The sequence below is a fragment of the Ruditapes philippinarum genome, unplaced genomic scaffold (genome assembly GCF_026571515.1).
Source record: "Ruditapes philippinarum isolate M1 unplaced genomic scaffold, ASM2657151v2 ctg260_1_1_1_1, whole genome shotgun sequence".
NCBI classification, from domain to species: Eukaryota; Metazoa; Mollusca; class Bivalvia; order Venerida; family Veneridae; genus Ruditapes; species Ruditapes philippinarum.
In genome coordinates, this window is record NW_026861537.1 from 124575 (window position 1) to 142758 (window position 18184).

The following is an 18184-nucleotide window of genomic DNA, read 5'->3' on the forward strand; positions in this document are numbered from 1 at the left end:
ATAGTGGCGTATATAAAAACTGACTGCATGAAATAATGCCACTCAACTCGGTCTTATATATGGGCCCCGTAAGTGAAGATATGTGTGAATATATATATATATATATATATATATATATATATATATATATATGCATATATATATTCAAAAAAAAAAAAATATATATATATATATATACATGTGTATATATATGTATATATATATATATATTTGATATATATATATATATGTATATATATATATATATATCTTTGATATATATATACACATGTATATATATATATTTGATATATATATATATGTGTATATATATATATATATATATATATATATATATATATATATATATATATCTATATATATATATATATATATATTGCATATATATATTCAAAAAAAAAAAAATTATATATATATATACATGCATATATATATATATATATATATATATATATATATATATATATATATATATATATATATATATATATATATATATATATACACACACATGTATATATATATTTGATATATATTTATATATATATATATATATATATATATATATATATATATATATATATATATATATATATACACACATTTATATAAATAGCAAAGTTACAGTCAGTTACTGCCAAAACAATGAAAATTTCAATAATTTGACCTTCAAAGACAATGTCATTAATGAGTGAAGGTCAAGGTCTTTCGGTATATTTTTAACAGTTATCTTTGAAGATTATTATGTTCAAGTTTGAAAACAATCCATTTAAAAATAACAAAGTTACAGCCAATTATAGCCAAAAAAATGAAAATTTCAATAATCTGACCTTCAAAGTCAAGGTCATTGATGAGTGAAGGTCAAGGTCTGACTGGTTATTTTTAAGGGATATCCTTGAAGATTATTATGTTCAAGTTTGAAGACAATCCATTCAAAAATAACAAAGTAACAGCCAATAACAGCATGAACAAGCAAAAATTGGACTTTTAACCTTGAAGGTCAAGGTCATTTATGGATGAAGGTCAAGGTTAGTGTGGTCTACTGAAAGGTCTTGTCCCAAGGGTTGTTGTGGCCAAGTATGAAGACAATACACCAAGAAATAAAAAAGTTATGATCCAGGTACAAGTTTTCGGACGGCAACGGCAACGGCAACGCCGACCTGACTATAACAATGCCTCTACTTTTTTTTTCAAAAAAAAAAAAGTCGAGCTAAAAAATGGAACCATTTCATTGCATGAAATATAATAAACAACCACTTAATTATTATTGATTAGTCATTTAACTTATTCTCGATAAAAATTTCCAACGCAGTGTATTATTCCTTATATATAAATAGATTTTAATTAATTTTCATATCGGTGAAATTCATTAAAGTACATCTGTTCTTAGAATTCATAACAATTAAATACAATAAATTTTACACTTTGCATTATTGAATGCCCTTTTAAAAGTACTTTAAACGATATATAAATTAGGAGAACCAATATACTTCTAATGTACTGACATTTTTTATGTTTATATTTCTAAAACTTTGATTAAATTAGTTAACAGTGCGACTAATTAGAGAGTTTTAATGCATTGTCCTATACGATCTAAATGTCAAATAAGAAAGGTCGGTGAATAAAAATACTATAGCCAGACATAATTTCCGGGCTTAATGACAAATAGAATAAATTGATGTCTGCGGTAGATAAAAAACCATAAAGGACAAAGGGAAAGCATTAGGCAAATAATGATGAAATGGATGTAATTTAAGCATGAATTCATCGAACAGAAAGTTTAGTTTTAACTTTGCTGTAAATTGCCAGGAAAAACTGTAGTTCTTGAAATTCACAAAATGTCATAAAATTCTAAAAAAACCATTGGTTAATTCCAATTTTGTGCCATAAGTCAACCAATTAGAGGCCTAAATTTTCACCGAATAAAAGAATAAATAAGAAAACAGTCTGAATTCTCAGTTGTTTAGTTGTTTTCATTTTCTTTTTCTGTTGTGTGTGTGTGTGTGGGGGGGGGGGGGGGGTTGGGGGGGAAGGAGGAAGGGGTGCTTTAAAAAACCTTTTATACATACATTAAGACTGTTCATGTCTTCATGATATTCCTGTTCAAAATGCTGGTACAGTTTAGAGAAGATAGATTTATCCGTGACCTCTGACCCATGCTGATTGTCCAACCAATCAGAGAGCACATCCTTTGAGGCAAGTAACAGTTCCTAAAGATAAAGATAAATGATAATACTTTGATGGAATGAAATATAGTGTTATCTATTACTGTCAATAGTGAATGTCAAATTCATATTCATATCTAGTAATTATCCTAAAATATTCTCTCAGAATATGAATATCAATAGAAGCAAAATCCTTATGATACCATTGATGCAAAACATCCAGTTTTATATCACTGCTCCTTTCAAATTTTGCTGATGAATATGTTTCATATTAAAAGAAATGTCATTAAGTCATTTATTCAACTGCTACCCATTAATAAACTTAAGTCAGTTTTGTTTTCAGAAAACTAACATTTAATCAGATCAATATCTGGATCTGAACAGATTTTTCTTGACAATTTTTTTAAAATGGCTATTTGTAAATCATAAAAGGCCATAATTCAACAGCAATGCCCTTGTCACAAATAATGCCTGTCAAGAATGCTCAGTGACAAGTGTATGTGACCTTGACCTTGGCTACAGGGACCTGAATATTGTGCACATCACTCTAACTAACAATGCTGAACATTTGTGCCAATTATAGAACAATCCCTTAATGCATACAGAAGTTTCACTAATCTTGGGTTAGTAAATGTGACCTTGACAAAGAAACCTGGTTGTTCATATGTGCAGCGCTTCATCTTATGATGGTGAAAAAGTAATACTTTCATGCATACAACATTGCTTCTGACAAAATCTTTAAATTTATTCATTTCTGGTGACCTTGACCTTGTATAATTATATTGACCTGAATTATGCCTGCGATACTCGATCTCACGATTTTGAACAGCTCAAATCAAGACTACAAATTTGTCCATATACACATTTTCATATACTTTATCTGATTTTTGACCTCAGTGTGTAACCTTGACCTTGGCCTCAGGGTCCTGAATAATGTGCATCATGCCCACAGCATCATAATGATGAATGTAACAATTACATGTATATTAAAATCCCTCAATGCATATAGACGCTTTGCAACAGACAAGTATTGCATGTATGTAACTTAAACCATTATATATTAACCATTTTTGCCAACATTGTTTGATTTCTTTGCCAAATTTTGCTGTTTTTAACACAACCTAGTTTTACCTTGGTCTTTTGATTTCTTTAGTCACAAAATATATATCATTCTCCCGACTAATCATACCTGTTTTGCTTCAGCAACACGAGATTCCTCACTCTTGTTATTGACTAAGGCCTCCATGTTAGTGATGGCTGCTTCTATGTTAACTTTCATTCTCTGGTACATTGCAAGTTTGTCATTATCTTCTTCCTTCTCCATTTTTGTTTTGAATGGCTGATTAAATAGATAAATATTTATATCAACCCCATCATTCACCAAACAAGTAATATTATACTTGTCGCCAACAAAACCTTAACTTTTCTGAAGATTTCAACCCTTTAACAGTGCTTAAAAAGCACTCCCAATACTTATGTATTATACTAGTAATCTAAGGATTGCTGGCCGTCTAGGTTCAAACCCTGTCAAAGGCATGCCGTTTTTTACGTGAGCAAGAAACTTTACATATATTGTTTAGTACTGGTTGGTTCCAGGAACAGATTTGAGAGTGTTTCAATAAGCTTATAGCTTCCGACACAATCAAACTAAAATAAATTCATATAAACTAAACTAACCAGCATGATTCAAAAGTGCTTTTTCATAGGACCAAATACAAATGTAAATAGGTTAATTCTCAATGTCTTTCTATAATATATATTATCACTCAGACTGCCTCAGAATTGATGGCTTACAACAAATAAATATAAATAACCCTTCATTGTTTATACCTCCATTGCCTTCACATTATCTGCTATAATTGTATTCCAAGGTCGGTTTTCTGCGATATAATTGTCCCATAAATGGTTCTGTCTCGCACGCTTGATAATCTGGTGATAGGAAAAAATAAATATATATATATTTTCCTAAACAAACATTTACATAAAATCATGCATTTATTGGTGCCACTATAAACCTAATATTATGTTCATATAGAGGATATTTTTTCTATAAATACATAATTTATTTGCATCGAGTGGTATGAAAATAAATATTTCATGAGTGGGGGTAGCCACAAGTGAAATATGATAATTTTCATGCCACAAGATGAAAATTAATCATGTATTTATAGAAAAAACTTGAATTTTCTGTTTATTTTATACATATTTCTCTTTTTTGACATTGCAATTTGATAAATTATGTGTACTGGCAGAATTTAAGAGAAAGTAGTCCGGCAAGAAACCAGTGAAAATATGGAAAATATGTTTCACTGCAGTGAAAAATAAATTTTTACAGTGAAAATACGAAAAATGAAAACATGCATTTTATTTCATCAATATTTCTCAATATTAAATTTATAAGTATATAATAACAATATATCTTTGGAGAGAAGTAAAATATCTATTCCTGAGGTAACCACAGGAACCATGCCATATGCATGCTGGATGGTGTTAATTTTTTTATTTATTCTTTTTTTGGTTGAGTTTAACACTTAAACAGCTTTACTGGTGGAAGAAGACCTCAGGTACCCTTCCAAACATCATTTCAAGCACCATAAGCTGGCTGGTTAGCTTCCTTGCATAAAGGATCCAAAGTCCCTGGCGGGATTCAAACTAGGCAAATGATTTAAATTCAACAACCTGAACCACTCCTCCATGGATGCCCCACATATTAATTTAATAGATTGAAACAAATGCTATATTTAAGTAGCAACCAGTTGACTTTGGTCAGTCTATATACCAATTTACTTACTGGCCAGGCTATACCATCATACTGACAGTTTGCCTCTCATATAATTTTGTCATAACAAAATCCTTTAGGTCACTATAGAAGAGCCAACTTATTTCCAACAAAATATTCTTACTACATTTTTAGGTAGCTTACAAATTAGACCTAGTATAAAATCAAATTTTGCCTGTTTATTCTCAATAAAGATTTCAGAGGGGAAAGTTGGCACTGAAGATGGCCCAATGGTTAAGGCATTTGCCACTCAACCCAAAGATTTTTGGTATTTCCAACTTCTAGGTTCAGTACCATGTTTCCTCAGCACAAAGGAAGTATAGACTTGAGATTAGTTCAAATATGTTTAGTCTATAAAGCTTTCACTCCAGCTGAAGCAAATGTTCAAACTAACCAAATAGACTTCCTTTAAATATCTGTTATCATTTTCTGCCTATTATTTTCTCAATTTTCTCTCTTTTATTTTCTCAATTTTCTGTTCTTCATTTTCTCAATTTTCAAAAAATCCAACAACAGACAAACCTTGTCATCAATATCTGTAATATTCATACAGTATGTTATGTTAAAGTTGAAGTAATCCGTCATCACCCGTCGTAAAATATCAAACGAAATATAAGACCGAGCATGCCCCATATGTGACGAATCGTACACAGTTGGTCCGCAGCTGTACCACAGCACCTGGTTCCCATTCTGAGGCACAAATTCTTCCTGAAAAATAAGGGTACCAGTATTAAGAATAAGATCGCTGGTTATAGAATTTGTCTAAAATTATCTACATGCAACTTTTTCAAAACAAATTTTAGTTCAATCACAAGAACATAAAACAATTTTAATTACTTAATATATCTGGAGATCATATTTTTTATAATTTTACAAGCAAATAAAACATTCTTTTTATCCACTTTCATATCAGAAAATGGACAAAGGCAGACAACCTTTGTAGAATTATTCCCTAAATATCTCAGCATCCAGATTAACTCCCTTGACATGAAGAGTACAAACAATTTGATTGGTTCTCCAATGTTGATTGTCAATACACTGTGCTATAATTAACCCAAGCACATGGCTATCTGTCAGTGTATATTGTAGTTGTTGTCTGTGCTTCATTTGACTGGATTTACTGGTTAAATCATTTAAAACATACACTTTATCTCAAAACTTTGTGGACTTATGATAATTTTTTAAGAAAAAATAAATTTCATTGTTACTTTTTACAAGGAAATTTCTCTAAGACAAGAATCTGTGTTTATATATCCCTGAGGTCAAGGGTTATTGCTCATGCATAATCATAGAGGTTAAACTTTTGTTTTAAAATAATATTTACATATTTATACAAATATGTAACAGTTTTGCAATTTTGTTATAGTGTTAATAAACCATTGTGGAAACATGGGAGTAAGCTGGAATAGCATATTTGTGGATTTACCAATTATCTTCATTCTTTTATTTTTAAATTTTGTGGACAGAAGTTCCCAAAGTCGTGACCAGGACAAATGGGAACATATCTCGAGTAAGTATAATGAATTAATGAATTAGATGATTACTAAATATGGATGCAAATATATAATACATTATTGTACTTTAGTGGAATTTATCACTTCCGTAACCAAGAAATCTCATTAGAAATTGTATCTTTCACAAAGAAATGATTAAAGGAGAAGACAAACAAAGTTCCTATGAAAAATAATACAATTATACAAATTTTTCTCTCTCAAGAATTCAATATTTCAGGTTTTGCAATTTTTACAAAACCAACCATTTCATTATATAGAAGGGAAAAAAGATTTGCTGTAGAATTTATCACAAAGTTAAAATCATAATATCTCACGAGGGTTATTGTCTTTTATACAAACATGTCATCAGAAAAGAGAAAAATTTAACTTGATTAACAAACAGAATGTTTGACAGTAAGATTTTTTTTTAAACTGAATATGTCTCGAGAGAATTCTTCTTTTTCATAATCACTCAATCACTCACACATCAATCAGGTTCAACCAACTCTTGACAAAGCTTTGTACAACACAATGGCATTTAACATTGGACAACTATAGACGGTGAACAACGGTGCAAAAAAAATTAAATTGTTTTATCGGAGGCTTTTTAACACCGTATAACACGCATAATGGCGAGTAAAAACTTTTATACAAAGTCATTAAAGTCAGGGGAAAATGTCCAAGTTGGAGAAGAGGAGTTGTAATTGTTTGGGATTGGATTTCCCGAATGAATAATCTACTTCAGTAGTTCCCATTGTGGGCATAGTATTGTTATTGATTCTGCCTGATCACCTGCCTTCGGTTTATGGCGATTATCTATATGACGGCAAAATAATTGTCATTTCTCCTACAGTCCCGTATTCAGCATTGCAGGATGCCGTTTCGGTATTAAATGACCAATTTGACGCATTGTTATTCAAGCTGAGCTTGATTTGAAATGTAATTTCAAGGAAAAGATCAATGTGTAAATGTCTCGTCATTATGGAAAAAAACGGCCTTCTGTAATTATTAAGTGACAGGTTTTTTAAAAAAAATGCAAATAAAAATCGCCATGTTTACACAGCCTTGATTTAACCATGCTGTTTGTTTACTTTAGTCAGAAGAGCTGCCATTGAATCAGCATGCTTCATATGACTTCTTTACAAATACTATTTGAATTAATTTAACCAAACAGTTAAATGTAAACACTAACAAAAATGGCATTTGTACATTTGTAAGCAAGAAATTAGATTTATTGAGCCAATATTAAGTGTACTAATATCTCTGTGAATGTGTACTGTGTAATTTGACAGAGAAAATACTTTATTTAAGTCAATGGTACCACTTACACAAATGTCAAAGTAAGTCAATATACTGTAATCTTTATTTATTAGTAAATATTGTTAAAGCCTTAGCCTTCTGACCGCTATAGATTCTACGCGGACCAAGATCAGTGGGCACATCAGTGCAGATCTGATCATGGTCTGCACTGTTCGCTTTTCAGTCAGTATACACTTAAAATGCAAATGGTCTTGTCCAGATGGAATGTAGTCTATTTCAGATATTTAGCAGGGTGAGTTATTTGTTCAAGTACATACATGTCATGCACTTTTGAAAATCTATTGACTATTTAGTGAAAGAAGATATTGTTATTGTCCATTAGAAATAATATTAGTCACATCTTAGAATACATCACCATACAACATTATTGGAATAATCTAATCTTGGCCAGATAGGATCCCAACCCCCTCACCCCAAACTAGTTGGACTAGTTGGACACCCTGGCTCCTTCCCACCAAGTTTTTCTTTCCTTTTTTTTTATGTTCAGCTTTCACAGCATAATCATCTCTTGCCCAATGTACTGTATTCAAATTTACAAAAGTTTCTTTAGTGATCTTAAATAATTCATTGCCTATTTTTTCAATCACAAAGAAATCTTATCTGTATGTAATTTACTTCTAAGAAACTTGGTTCATTCACTGCTTTATCTAGGTTAGTATTTACATAAAAATTTTGACAGGCAGTTGATTACCCTGACAACCTATTTCTCTGGATACTAGAGTCTTAGAAGAAAATAACATATCATTCTCGGCATACAACAAACAATCCCCCCTACCTAACAATGAGGACAAACAATGATATTGTCTTCAAGAAAACAGCACAAAACTTGATTTCGCGCCATCCCTCGCCCTTGCCGAGATCATGTCTTAGAATGATACTAGAGAAAATTTAATTGTGTGTTACTCGGAGAGCGGCCTTCTATTTGATTACAGATAAATAGCGGATAGATAGCTTTCCATTCTCTGAACAACAATTTCCTTTACGCAATCGATAAATTAAACTTGTATCATTTCTAACTATAGATGGATCCTGGCTTATCAAACTCTTGCATCCAAACACAAACTCCCTTTTAATGCCATTTGAATGGTTGGTAATACCTAATCAATATTATTTCTTTGACAAAAATACAAAGATTCTGAGATTCTGCTATAGTTACTTTGTCTGCAGAATAGCCTTAGATTTTTTTATTCTTTTCATTATTTCTTTCTTTTTTTTGTGTTGCTTTTTGCCAATAGTTTTTCTCTATAGACGATAATTATATTACTATAGACACACTTGCTTTTCTCAAATTGACACGTGGAAATAAAGTTAGAAAATCAGTTAAAATAGAAAATATCACTGTCACGTCTTATTTACGACAGCATTGCAAAAGTCAAACTATATTTTAAGACCATATCAATACATCTTCCTCGACAAGATTATTCGTCTCGAATTCGACTCAATTGAAATGTGCAGCTTATAAAGCACTGCCTGCGAATGATTTATTCTCAAATCGAAAGATGACAATTTCTTTAATGCAGTAACATACACTTTCCATGCTGCATTTCTAAAACTCGCTATTCAATCATTGGCGATAACCATTGATTGTGAACAGAAATAGTTTTTACACCAGCACCAGATTATATCTGGAACAATTTATGGCACGAATATTATCCGAATATTATCCGTCATGAATCTTGCAAATTATTAAGATCAGGTAAACAATTAATGGGAGTGCTTGAACTTTAAATGATGCATTCAAACTCTTTCAGTTCAAAGTCAGTCATGATCTTTTTTTATGAAGCTGTCCGACTCAATGATCAAAAGGAATTTAATAGTTTAGAGTAACAAAATGTCCGAAGATTTTTGTAATAAAATCTATACTTTTGACATGTTTTTATAAGTGTCTTGTAATACCTGATATTAACAATACACCTCATGAACCAGGGTCATTCAAGAACTGAGGAATTTTTTCTCCATTTTTCAATTAATTTCATTCAGAAAAGGTGTGGTAACCAGCATTTTTCAGTTTTAATTAGCAAGTGACTAAATTCATGAGTGGTTGATATCTTTTAACCATGACAACTTGCAATATACCACTCTTTAGACATCACTTTTATCTTGGTAACAAGATAATCACGTGGGTATGGCACTTTATATTAACCTTATATACAATACATGTTGCGCCAGCGTTTGCACCAGCGTTAAATTGAGATCTGCATTATAAATTCTAATTTCCAATGTAATTCTTGGATAAAACTTGTAATCACTCTGTGATGAACTTTGTCATAATCATTGGCCAAGTACGGCAACATTGATTTTCCTTTTGAAAATCGCTTTCTTTAATTGAGTATTCTGTCTACATTTCCTAAGATTGCTTGCCTCTATAAACCGTGGCAATACAGAATGTCACAAAGCAGAAACAGTGTGCCAAGTCAAGATTGCCCGCTAAATAACACCACAAATAATATGAGATTTATATCTGCGATGGTTTTTTTTTTCATTAATCCTAGAAAATATGTCATTATATTTTATCTCGCTATATTGCCTTTCTTTCATTAAATTTACATCAGATACTGTCAGGGATGTAAAATTATACATTTTCTCCGCAAGAATTAAACATAATGATTTACACAGACCCTTCCAAAAGCACTGACTTTTTCACATAAATTTCTGAGTATTCTTTTCTTGTATGTGTCCATATAAATCAAAGATCTCCAATTTTATGTTATTTCATTAAAATTTTGAGTCGTAAAAATTATCGTAAATTAATTACGATCATCACCCTTGTATTATAATAAGTACTCAATAACAATATATCAGATACAATAAATCTAATTTATTCTTATTTAATATCATAGCAATATGATGAAATGTTGAAATACTCTGATAATTAAAGTAATATATCTCCTATGATATCAATGATATCAAAAAATTGAAAAATCATGAATTAATAAATCTTAATGCGCGTTATAATATAATTTAGACTTAGATAAAAACATCTTCCTTCAAACTCAGAGAGTATGTACCTTTCAGGAGACCAATTTTCGGAAAAAAAATTAGAAAAAAAATCTTTCTTTTAGTTTTTCATTCAGCAATTTGTTTTTTCAATGAAATAGACGTATTTATTTGAAACAAAGAATTCTCATGGGAAGGATAGGAAATGATTGTTACAATATTTGAACATTTGATATTGAAGTGCAGTCTCAAATTGATATTCATTTCACATTGGTAAAGAAAGAGACATAAGAATACATTGCATGTGCTTGAAGATATGTCAGAGATGCATTTTATGGTCTTTTTATTTCTTGTTCTTTAAAGCAACTTGCCTGCAGATTCATGATTACATGTATATTATAGCTAAGCTTTAATGAAAATTTAAAAGTTTTATTAATATTGTTTAAGGCACTCAAAAATGAGAAAAAAGTTTTCTTCTATACAAATTGCAATATACATGTAGGGCGACTGTGGCTGAGTGGTAAAGGTCTTTCTTTTCAAACCACTTACCACTCTGGGTTCAAATCCTGCATGGGACTTTGTGGATTCTTTCATGTGAGGAAGTTTTCCAGAAACAACAGTGATACTACTCGTGTTTTTGGTGTCTGAAACAATGCATAAAGGGGCACCTGAGGTCTTCCTTCACCAGTTTAAAGCTGGAAAGTCACTATATGAACTGAACAGAGTTGTTGGTACGACATAAAACCCAACCCCAAATAAAACGTCATAAATGTAGCAAATCGAACAAAGTGATATATTTTTACTTCCATACAAAATACATAATCACTTTATTTATTATCAACAACAACTACGACTGGATATTTTAAAGTGCTCAATCTGTAAAACTGATAGTTTTAATTCTACACAAAAATAATCATACTTTCTGTTTCTACAGAAGCATAAACAGCTATGAAAAAAAATGAAGTGTACTGCCTAAAATGATAAGCTGTACTTTTCACAGCAGTCTTTTTTTTAATCATTTTTTTTGTTCCATTTTTCATTAGAAACTTGAAGACAGGCATTAAACTTGGGATAGACAGATTGTGAAGATTGTGTCATTTTGAATGATGTTAGTGGCAGTAATCACTTGCACACATACCACCAGTATAAAACTAAATCATCTTACACTGTGCACTTTTTTTACTGCCAGTATTTGACCAGACTCAGTTATGAATACATTAGTAGGGGTGTGGATCGTCGGATAAGTGACGATCCGATCCGAACCGTGATTCAGCACTTACGATTCACAAATCGAACCACAAATCTTTTGTTATCAAGACACCCATAAAAACATGTACAAAAGTTATAAAAACATGTTCATTTAAAAAAACCAGCAACAATACTATACATTTAACATATAAAATATAAACTTTGTTTATGTATTTATTCTTTGGATGAGTATTTTTGTTTTGTTTTTTGAAACCAATTACTACCTAGCTCAGCATCATGGTACATGGTCTTTAACCAGGAAATTGTATTTAGGTAAACTTCATATAATTTATACTCGAATTGTATTTTTCTCGATTTGAAGAGTGTGAAAAACAGTGAATGTATATAAAAAAATTAAATCGCGATCCACGATCTCTGGGCTTACGAATATTCAAACTCGATTTTTCACTTTGATTCGTGATTATCCGAGTACTCGGATACTCGCCCCAGCCCTATACATTAGAGCATCATAGCTGAAGTAAGCATTAAAGCAACCACAGCAACAGATAATGCAAGCTTAGAACATAATTTTGATAACAGTATATTGCCAAACCATCCTCAGATTTATCTAAAATGGCACTGCATGTTTCCTTAGTAGAAACAATTTCACTTGTGTTGAGAAGCAAATTTAACTATGTCATCAAGAACATTTGACTTAATGTTGTCAAAAACAGTTTTACTAATGTTGCCAAGAACCTTTTACTGAAATCATCAAGGCACTTTGACTAAAGTTGCCAAGAACCTTTGACTATTAAAAGTTGCAAAAAAACCTTTGACTAAAGTTGCAAAGAACATTTTGAACAACATTTGACTTAAGTTGCCAAGAACCTTTGAATTAAGTTGCTAAGGACCTTTGACTTAATATTTGACTAATGTTGCAGTGAACTTTGACTAAAGTTGCCAAATGCCAAAACGAACCTTTGACTACAATTACCAAGAACCTTTGACTTAAGTTTCCAAGATCCATTGGCAAATAGAATGGCCATCATATTATCTTATTTGAATGATATCTGGTGATAATAATATACACCATGTCAATGCACTATCTGATAAATGCAATCAGTATGGTTTTTACTTACATACAATTATATACATAAATTACACATTCAGTGTATACCATTTTATCTATTAAATCAATATCATTTTACCTATTAAACATACTATGTTTGTAGTATTTCTTGGAAAACAAAAATAAACACTGGACAAAGTGGTGAAAGATATCATCATCTTCCAGTAGATAAGATAATATTTTGTTACATAGAACTTACGCCAGCTTTACACCGACCATCAAAAATATCATGTTTGTAACATAGGAATATACCCTGCATCAATACAAATAAAACATTCCATTGATCTCTGGCTGCCACAAATTAGATTTTCTATCTACTCAGCAACAACTTGTATGGAATCTCCTTTCTACAAATTCATTTTTTATTTAGCGGCAAACATCCTCTCTCCCATACCAATAGCTTAGAAATTGCCGAGCAGCAAAAAGACAGTGCAAGGAGTATAAATAAAGGGGAAGCACTTTGTAATGGTGGTACTATAGAATTATCATGTGTATAAAGAAAGAGTGTAAGGACATGTCATTGACATACTGTACGTTCTTCTAGCAATTAACACTCATTGCCAACACTTCATTATCAACACAGATATGTTTTTATGACTATAAAAACACCCAGTCGTAAAAGAGAAAAACCTAAGTGTTTATATCTTTTACGCATTTCTGTGGCATGTATTGTTTAGAACAGGAGTGTATGATATTATTTTATATAGATATATAAACATGCATATCATGTAACAAGAGAATAATATAAAATAAGAAGCTATTAGTCATGTTAGTATCACATAATAGGATATGAGGCTTTTCAACAACTAAAGATTCCTATACATGAATTAGTTTATGTTATAAAATTTCTACCAATCAAATAGATAAATTTCAATGTTGCAGACAAAGTTCAATTTTAAAGGTACATTATCTTCCTGCAGGCTTTACAACTAAATGAGCGCTGAGTTCCAGCCGTTTTTAAGCCACGACCATGATTTCTCACATGACACTAGTACTAATTTTTTGTTAGTCAAGAAATTTAAGCTAGAGAACGGGTCAAATAAATTTCAAGCTTTCATCAAAACTGTGAGAACTACATAAGCTCATGGTTAAGGAGTCCCTCTCTCAAGTTAGGGATCATTGGTTTGAGCCGAAGAACATGTCTCCTGACATCTGGTAGTAAAAGTTAAACCAAGAACCTGCCCTCAAGTGGTTCAAGTAAATTCCAAACCATAATTTATTACAACTGTCTGACTTAAAATAATAATTATGCTTAATATATTTACTTAAATAACCTTATAGGTGAAATTAGCCAACCCCAATAATAATAAAATACCTACAGTCCCCTTTAAAAAGTTGTATATAACAATCATAATACAAAGTAGCAGCCTAAAACTAAGTTTTGAGAATTTCAGCAGAAAAAAAAGGTACACCTTGGGCAGGACTTGAACACATGCTGCCACAGTACAATCTGTAATTCAATACTGTGTGCTACAGACTTACAAATTGCACTCTCACTTTCCCAATTTACATTTATTTTAATTAAGTTCCCCATTGTGAATAAAAAATGCAAAGTTCTTAAACAAAATGTACCTTGTATGACATGACACAATGTTACTAAGAAAAGTTGACAGGTCCAATATTCATGTTGAAAATTTATATGAAGCAGCGGGCTGCAAAATTTTCAGACAAGACAGAAAATAATTAAAACCAGCATCATTCCAATGTTTCTTTGTTCCTCTAATCATTTCTCATGGTGATCATGTAGGGTATTTGGAGAACAGAATCAAATTTTACTAGACACTCAGGTCAGGTTCAGAAGTCTTTCTGTAAAACATCATAGAGCCCTGTGGTTTTCCGATGGAAATTACAAAAATCTTAGCAGGCAGTACCCAAATGCTTTCGGTTTAAATTATGAAAACCTTTACAGACTGTGTCCTTTCTGGCCCATTATGATTTAAATTTTGAATATTGTCTTTATTATGTACAAGTAGTTCTGGTTCAGAGAAAATCATAGTTAAAACATCACATGATACCAAATTCCTTAGAGACTGGTTCTTAGAGGTGCACAATGTATATGCTAACATATAAAGTGAAAGTATAATAACATTTAAAGTCAGAGTATGATATCATATAAAGTCAGAGTATGATATCATATAAAGTCAGAGTATGATATCATATAAAGTCAGAGTATGATATCATATTAAGTCGGAGTATGATATCATATTAAGTCAGAGGAGTCAATCTAGCTGTTATGACACTACAATAGAAATTAAACTGACCCAGACAAGTCTTTTTCTTCATTCCAATAAATTAAATGACTTTATACCTTGATTCACCAATAATATTGCAAATAAGTAATCTGAGTTAACATGGTACAACACCGTTGCCATTTGGAATTGAAAGGATTCGTATGACCATGCATAATACATAATGTCTTAATGTCAATGTACAACTGGACTGTATTACAGTGACATTTCACCTTGTTTGGAGATCAAGTTTGTGATTTTTTGTGCGTGTAAATTATGTGGCAATTTATCAGCTAGTTTAATAACTATTCTCACAGTCTGTAAGAGTAACTGACCATAGCATTATGGTGTAAAACAAAAAAGTTTTAAACCCTTAGGCCACTCTGACAAAAAAAAAAAACAACAACAAGATATTAGAAGATGTCAGTGACTGATTTGCTTTCAGTCCTATCAAACTTTCACAAAAAGTTTTTGCAAGCACTTCAAACTTCAGCAATGTTACCCAAGAGTATCGATCGTAATTAATTAATTAGAATGTGCCACTTTTTATATTTGCTGTTCAATCTATCTTAATTAGCGGCAAGTAGAAGCTATCCATGGCCTGATAAAAAATTCTCTTTAGAACAAAAACAGTAGCCATATTGTGCTGAAAACGCCATAGCTCTAGACAACGATGAATTAAAGGATTACAATCGGCTGATTTAACAAGGGCATTATGGGTATGAATTACTGAGCGTGTGCAAAGACCACATGCTTTGTTCATCCAATGAAATTTTACGAACATGTGATACCAAATTTGACACCCTACAATCTGTTGTTAGACAATATATTTAAACAAGATCAAAATTACCTTACTGATTAAATAACAATTGCCCATTCATGGTACAACTTTTTTACACATAATATCATTCCCATTTTAAGACAGCATTTGAGACTTATCAGAATGGAGCTCTAAGCAAATCATATAGACCATGTATTGAATATGCATTTTACTGATAATGCAAAAGTTTGTTTTTTAACCTTGACTTTGCTTTTTGTAATTAAGACAGATTTTTTTAAATAAATTCAACCTTAGTATCATTCAGTTTAACATGTTGTCTACCTTAAATAAATTCTCAGATTAGTTGTGGGAATGGTATAAAAATCTTTAGATATTTCAAGATTTTATAAAAGTGTAAAATGTCTCTTATTTTTGTTTGTTGGTGTTTTTTTTTCAGACTCAGGGCAAATTTCGAGTAATTTAACTTCTTTCAAAAGTGCAAAATGATTCCTTTCTTTTTTTTATCTTCACACAAATGCAACTTTTCCTTCAGGAAAATTACATTACCAATGATGCTGTTATTATACTTTCCAGGAAGAAATAAAAAAAACGAGAGAAGTTTTAATATTATAAAATAGCTATCGATACCCGCACTTATCAGGTTTCCCTGTTACTGGCATGTCACATCAATGCAATATCCCACATCGGCAAAATTCGTATTATACTGCTTATTTAAAGTTTTCTCATACTGAAAGCAAAACTTGAAAAGAGCGAACAAAAAACTTGACATTTTTTATTTTCTTTTGTTGTGATACTGTTTCCAAAATAAAGCAATTACTTGCCGCTACATTATTCCAGTCTTTAATTTTCCTCGATCTGCTAAATATGCTGCAATCCATCATCTTTTGATACAAAATATTTAAAGAAGAACTTAACAAATTATTTTACGTATTTTTTTATTTGTGTGTGTGTGTGTGTGTGTGTGTTTGTGTTTCATTTTTATTTAATTTTCATAAACAGCACCCACTCTTTTTCCTGCTGATTCATGAAAAAAGTTAGATTATTCCATAAATCAATGGGTCTGAATTTTTGTTTTGTTTTTTGGTAAAAAATGTCTTTCGTAAAAATGTCTTTATATCGTGACACTTTTACCAGGGATTCAGAATCATGCCAAACTTTCTTCTCTTTTTTCATGAACATTTTACAATAAAATCTAGGGCAATCAGAAGATCAACAAGTGCAGTGTTGGTAGGACAGTGTGCTCTATTATTCTAAATACTTGTTAGTTTAAAAGCAAAAGCCTGGAAAATGTAGAAGTTCAAAAAGGGCCAAAATTCTGTCAAAGTCCATGTTAGCTTCTGTGAATGGTCGAGCTTAAAAAACTGAGTTAAGACATTAACAAATAATATATGATATATTAGTTTCCACGAGAATACACAATGCATGAAAGTTTCAGAAAATCCCAGTAAAATTTCCCTATTCATTCTGCATTTGTAAGTTCTTAGTCATGCAACATTATCTAATCAGGATTTAACTGACTATTACCTAAATATCAAGCATTATATATATTCTTCCTAATTGTGTAACAGACCTATCATTAATGCTACAAGAAGGAGGTTTGGAGCCATAGTAATGTAACAATACTAATGAATATGAACAAATTTCAGCCTTTTAGCTCACATAGTTTTTATCATTATTTGTGTTTTGTTATGAAGGAGCCTGGAACATGAAGCAGGTATGTGATGCTCCCTCTGTGATTTTTATCATGAAGAAGCCATGAATGATAGACCCATGTCTGTTGGAGTCAACAGCTGCATGGACCTAAAATTCCTATTGATAAACTAATTGTGAGTCAGGAGTAGGGGCTTATGGGGTAATTCCTTTGGGGGTTATCAAGAGCATAAAAATTTGGAAAATTGGATTAACAATCTCTTAGGTCCTATTAAAGTACATGGTTGACAAGTTGTAACATAACTAGGGCTCTTAAAGACTTTATTTCCTAGTTTTAGTAGCAGGCACCTTACTGTGACCTTAACCAATTTGCCATCTTATCACTTTGATCTTACACATAATTATGATCACCTTTAGGCTTAAAATTGATTTTCTATTTTTTTTTTTTTACTTCAATTTTTCTACAATTGCAGATTTATTCACTGATTAAACAAGCATTTCTGACAAATTTCAT

The 18184-nt window shown here is 31.2% G+C and overlaps 2 protein-coding genes across 2 annotated transcripts in view; one reads left to right on the plus strand and one right to left on the minus strand.

Moving 5' to 3' along the window:
- Window positions 1–18184, minus strand: part of LOC132715979 (cysteine--tRNA ligase, cytoplasmic-like) — a 119464-nt gene that overhangs the window by 18889 nt on the left and 82391 nt on the right. The window contains exons 3-6 of the mRNA XM_060699097.1: window positions 5467–5652; window positions 3996–4094; window positions 3355–3504; window positions 2070–2210 (exon numbers count right to left, since the gene is read on the minus strand). Coding sequence (XP_060555080.1) covers window positions 2070–2210; window positions 3355–3504; window positions 3996–4094; window positions 5467–5652 — 576 coding nt within the window. The remainder of the gene's footprint in view (window positions 1–2069; window positions 2211–3354; window positions 3505–3995; window positions 4095–5466; window positions 5653–18184) is intronic.
- LOC132715980 (uncharacterized) overlaps window positions 5928–18184 on the plus strand; it is a 79896-nt gene continuing 67639 nt past the window's right edge. The window contains exon 1 of the mRNA XM_060699098.1: window positions 5928–6454. Coding sequence (XP_060555081.1) covers window positions 6334–6454 — 121 coding nt within the window. The 5' untranslated portion in view covers window positions 5928–6333. The remainder of the gene's footprint in view (window positions 6455–18184) is intronic.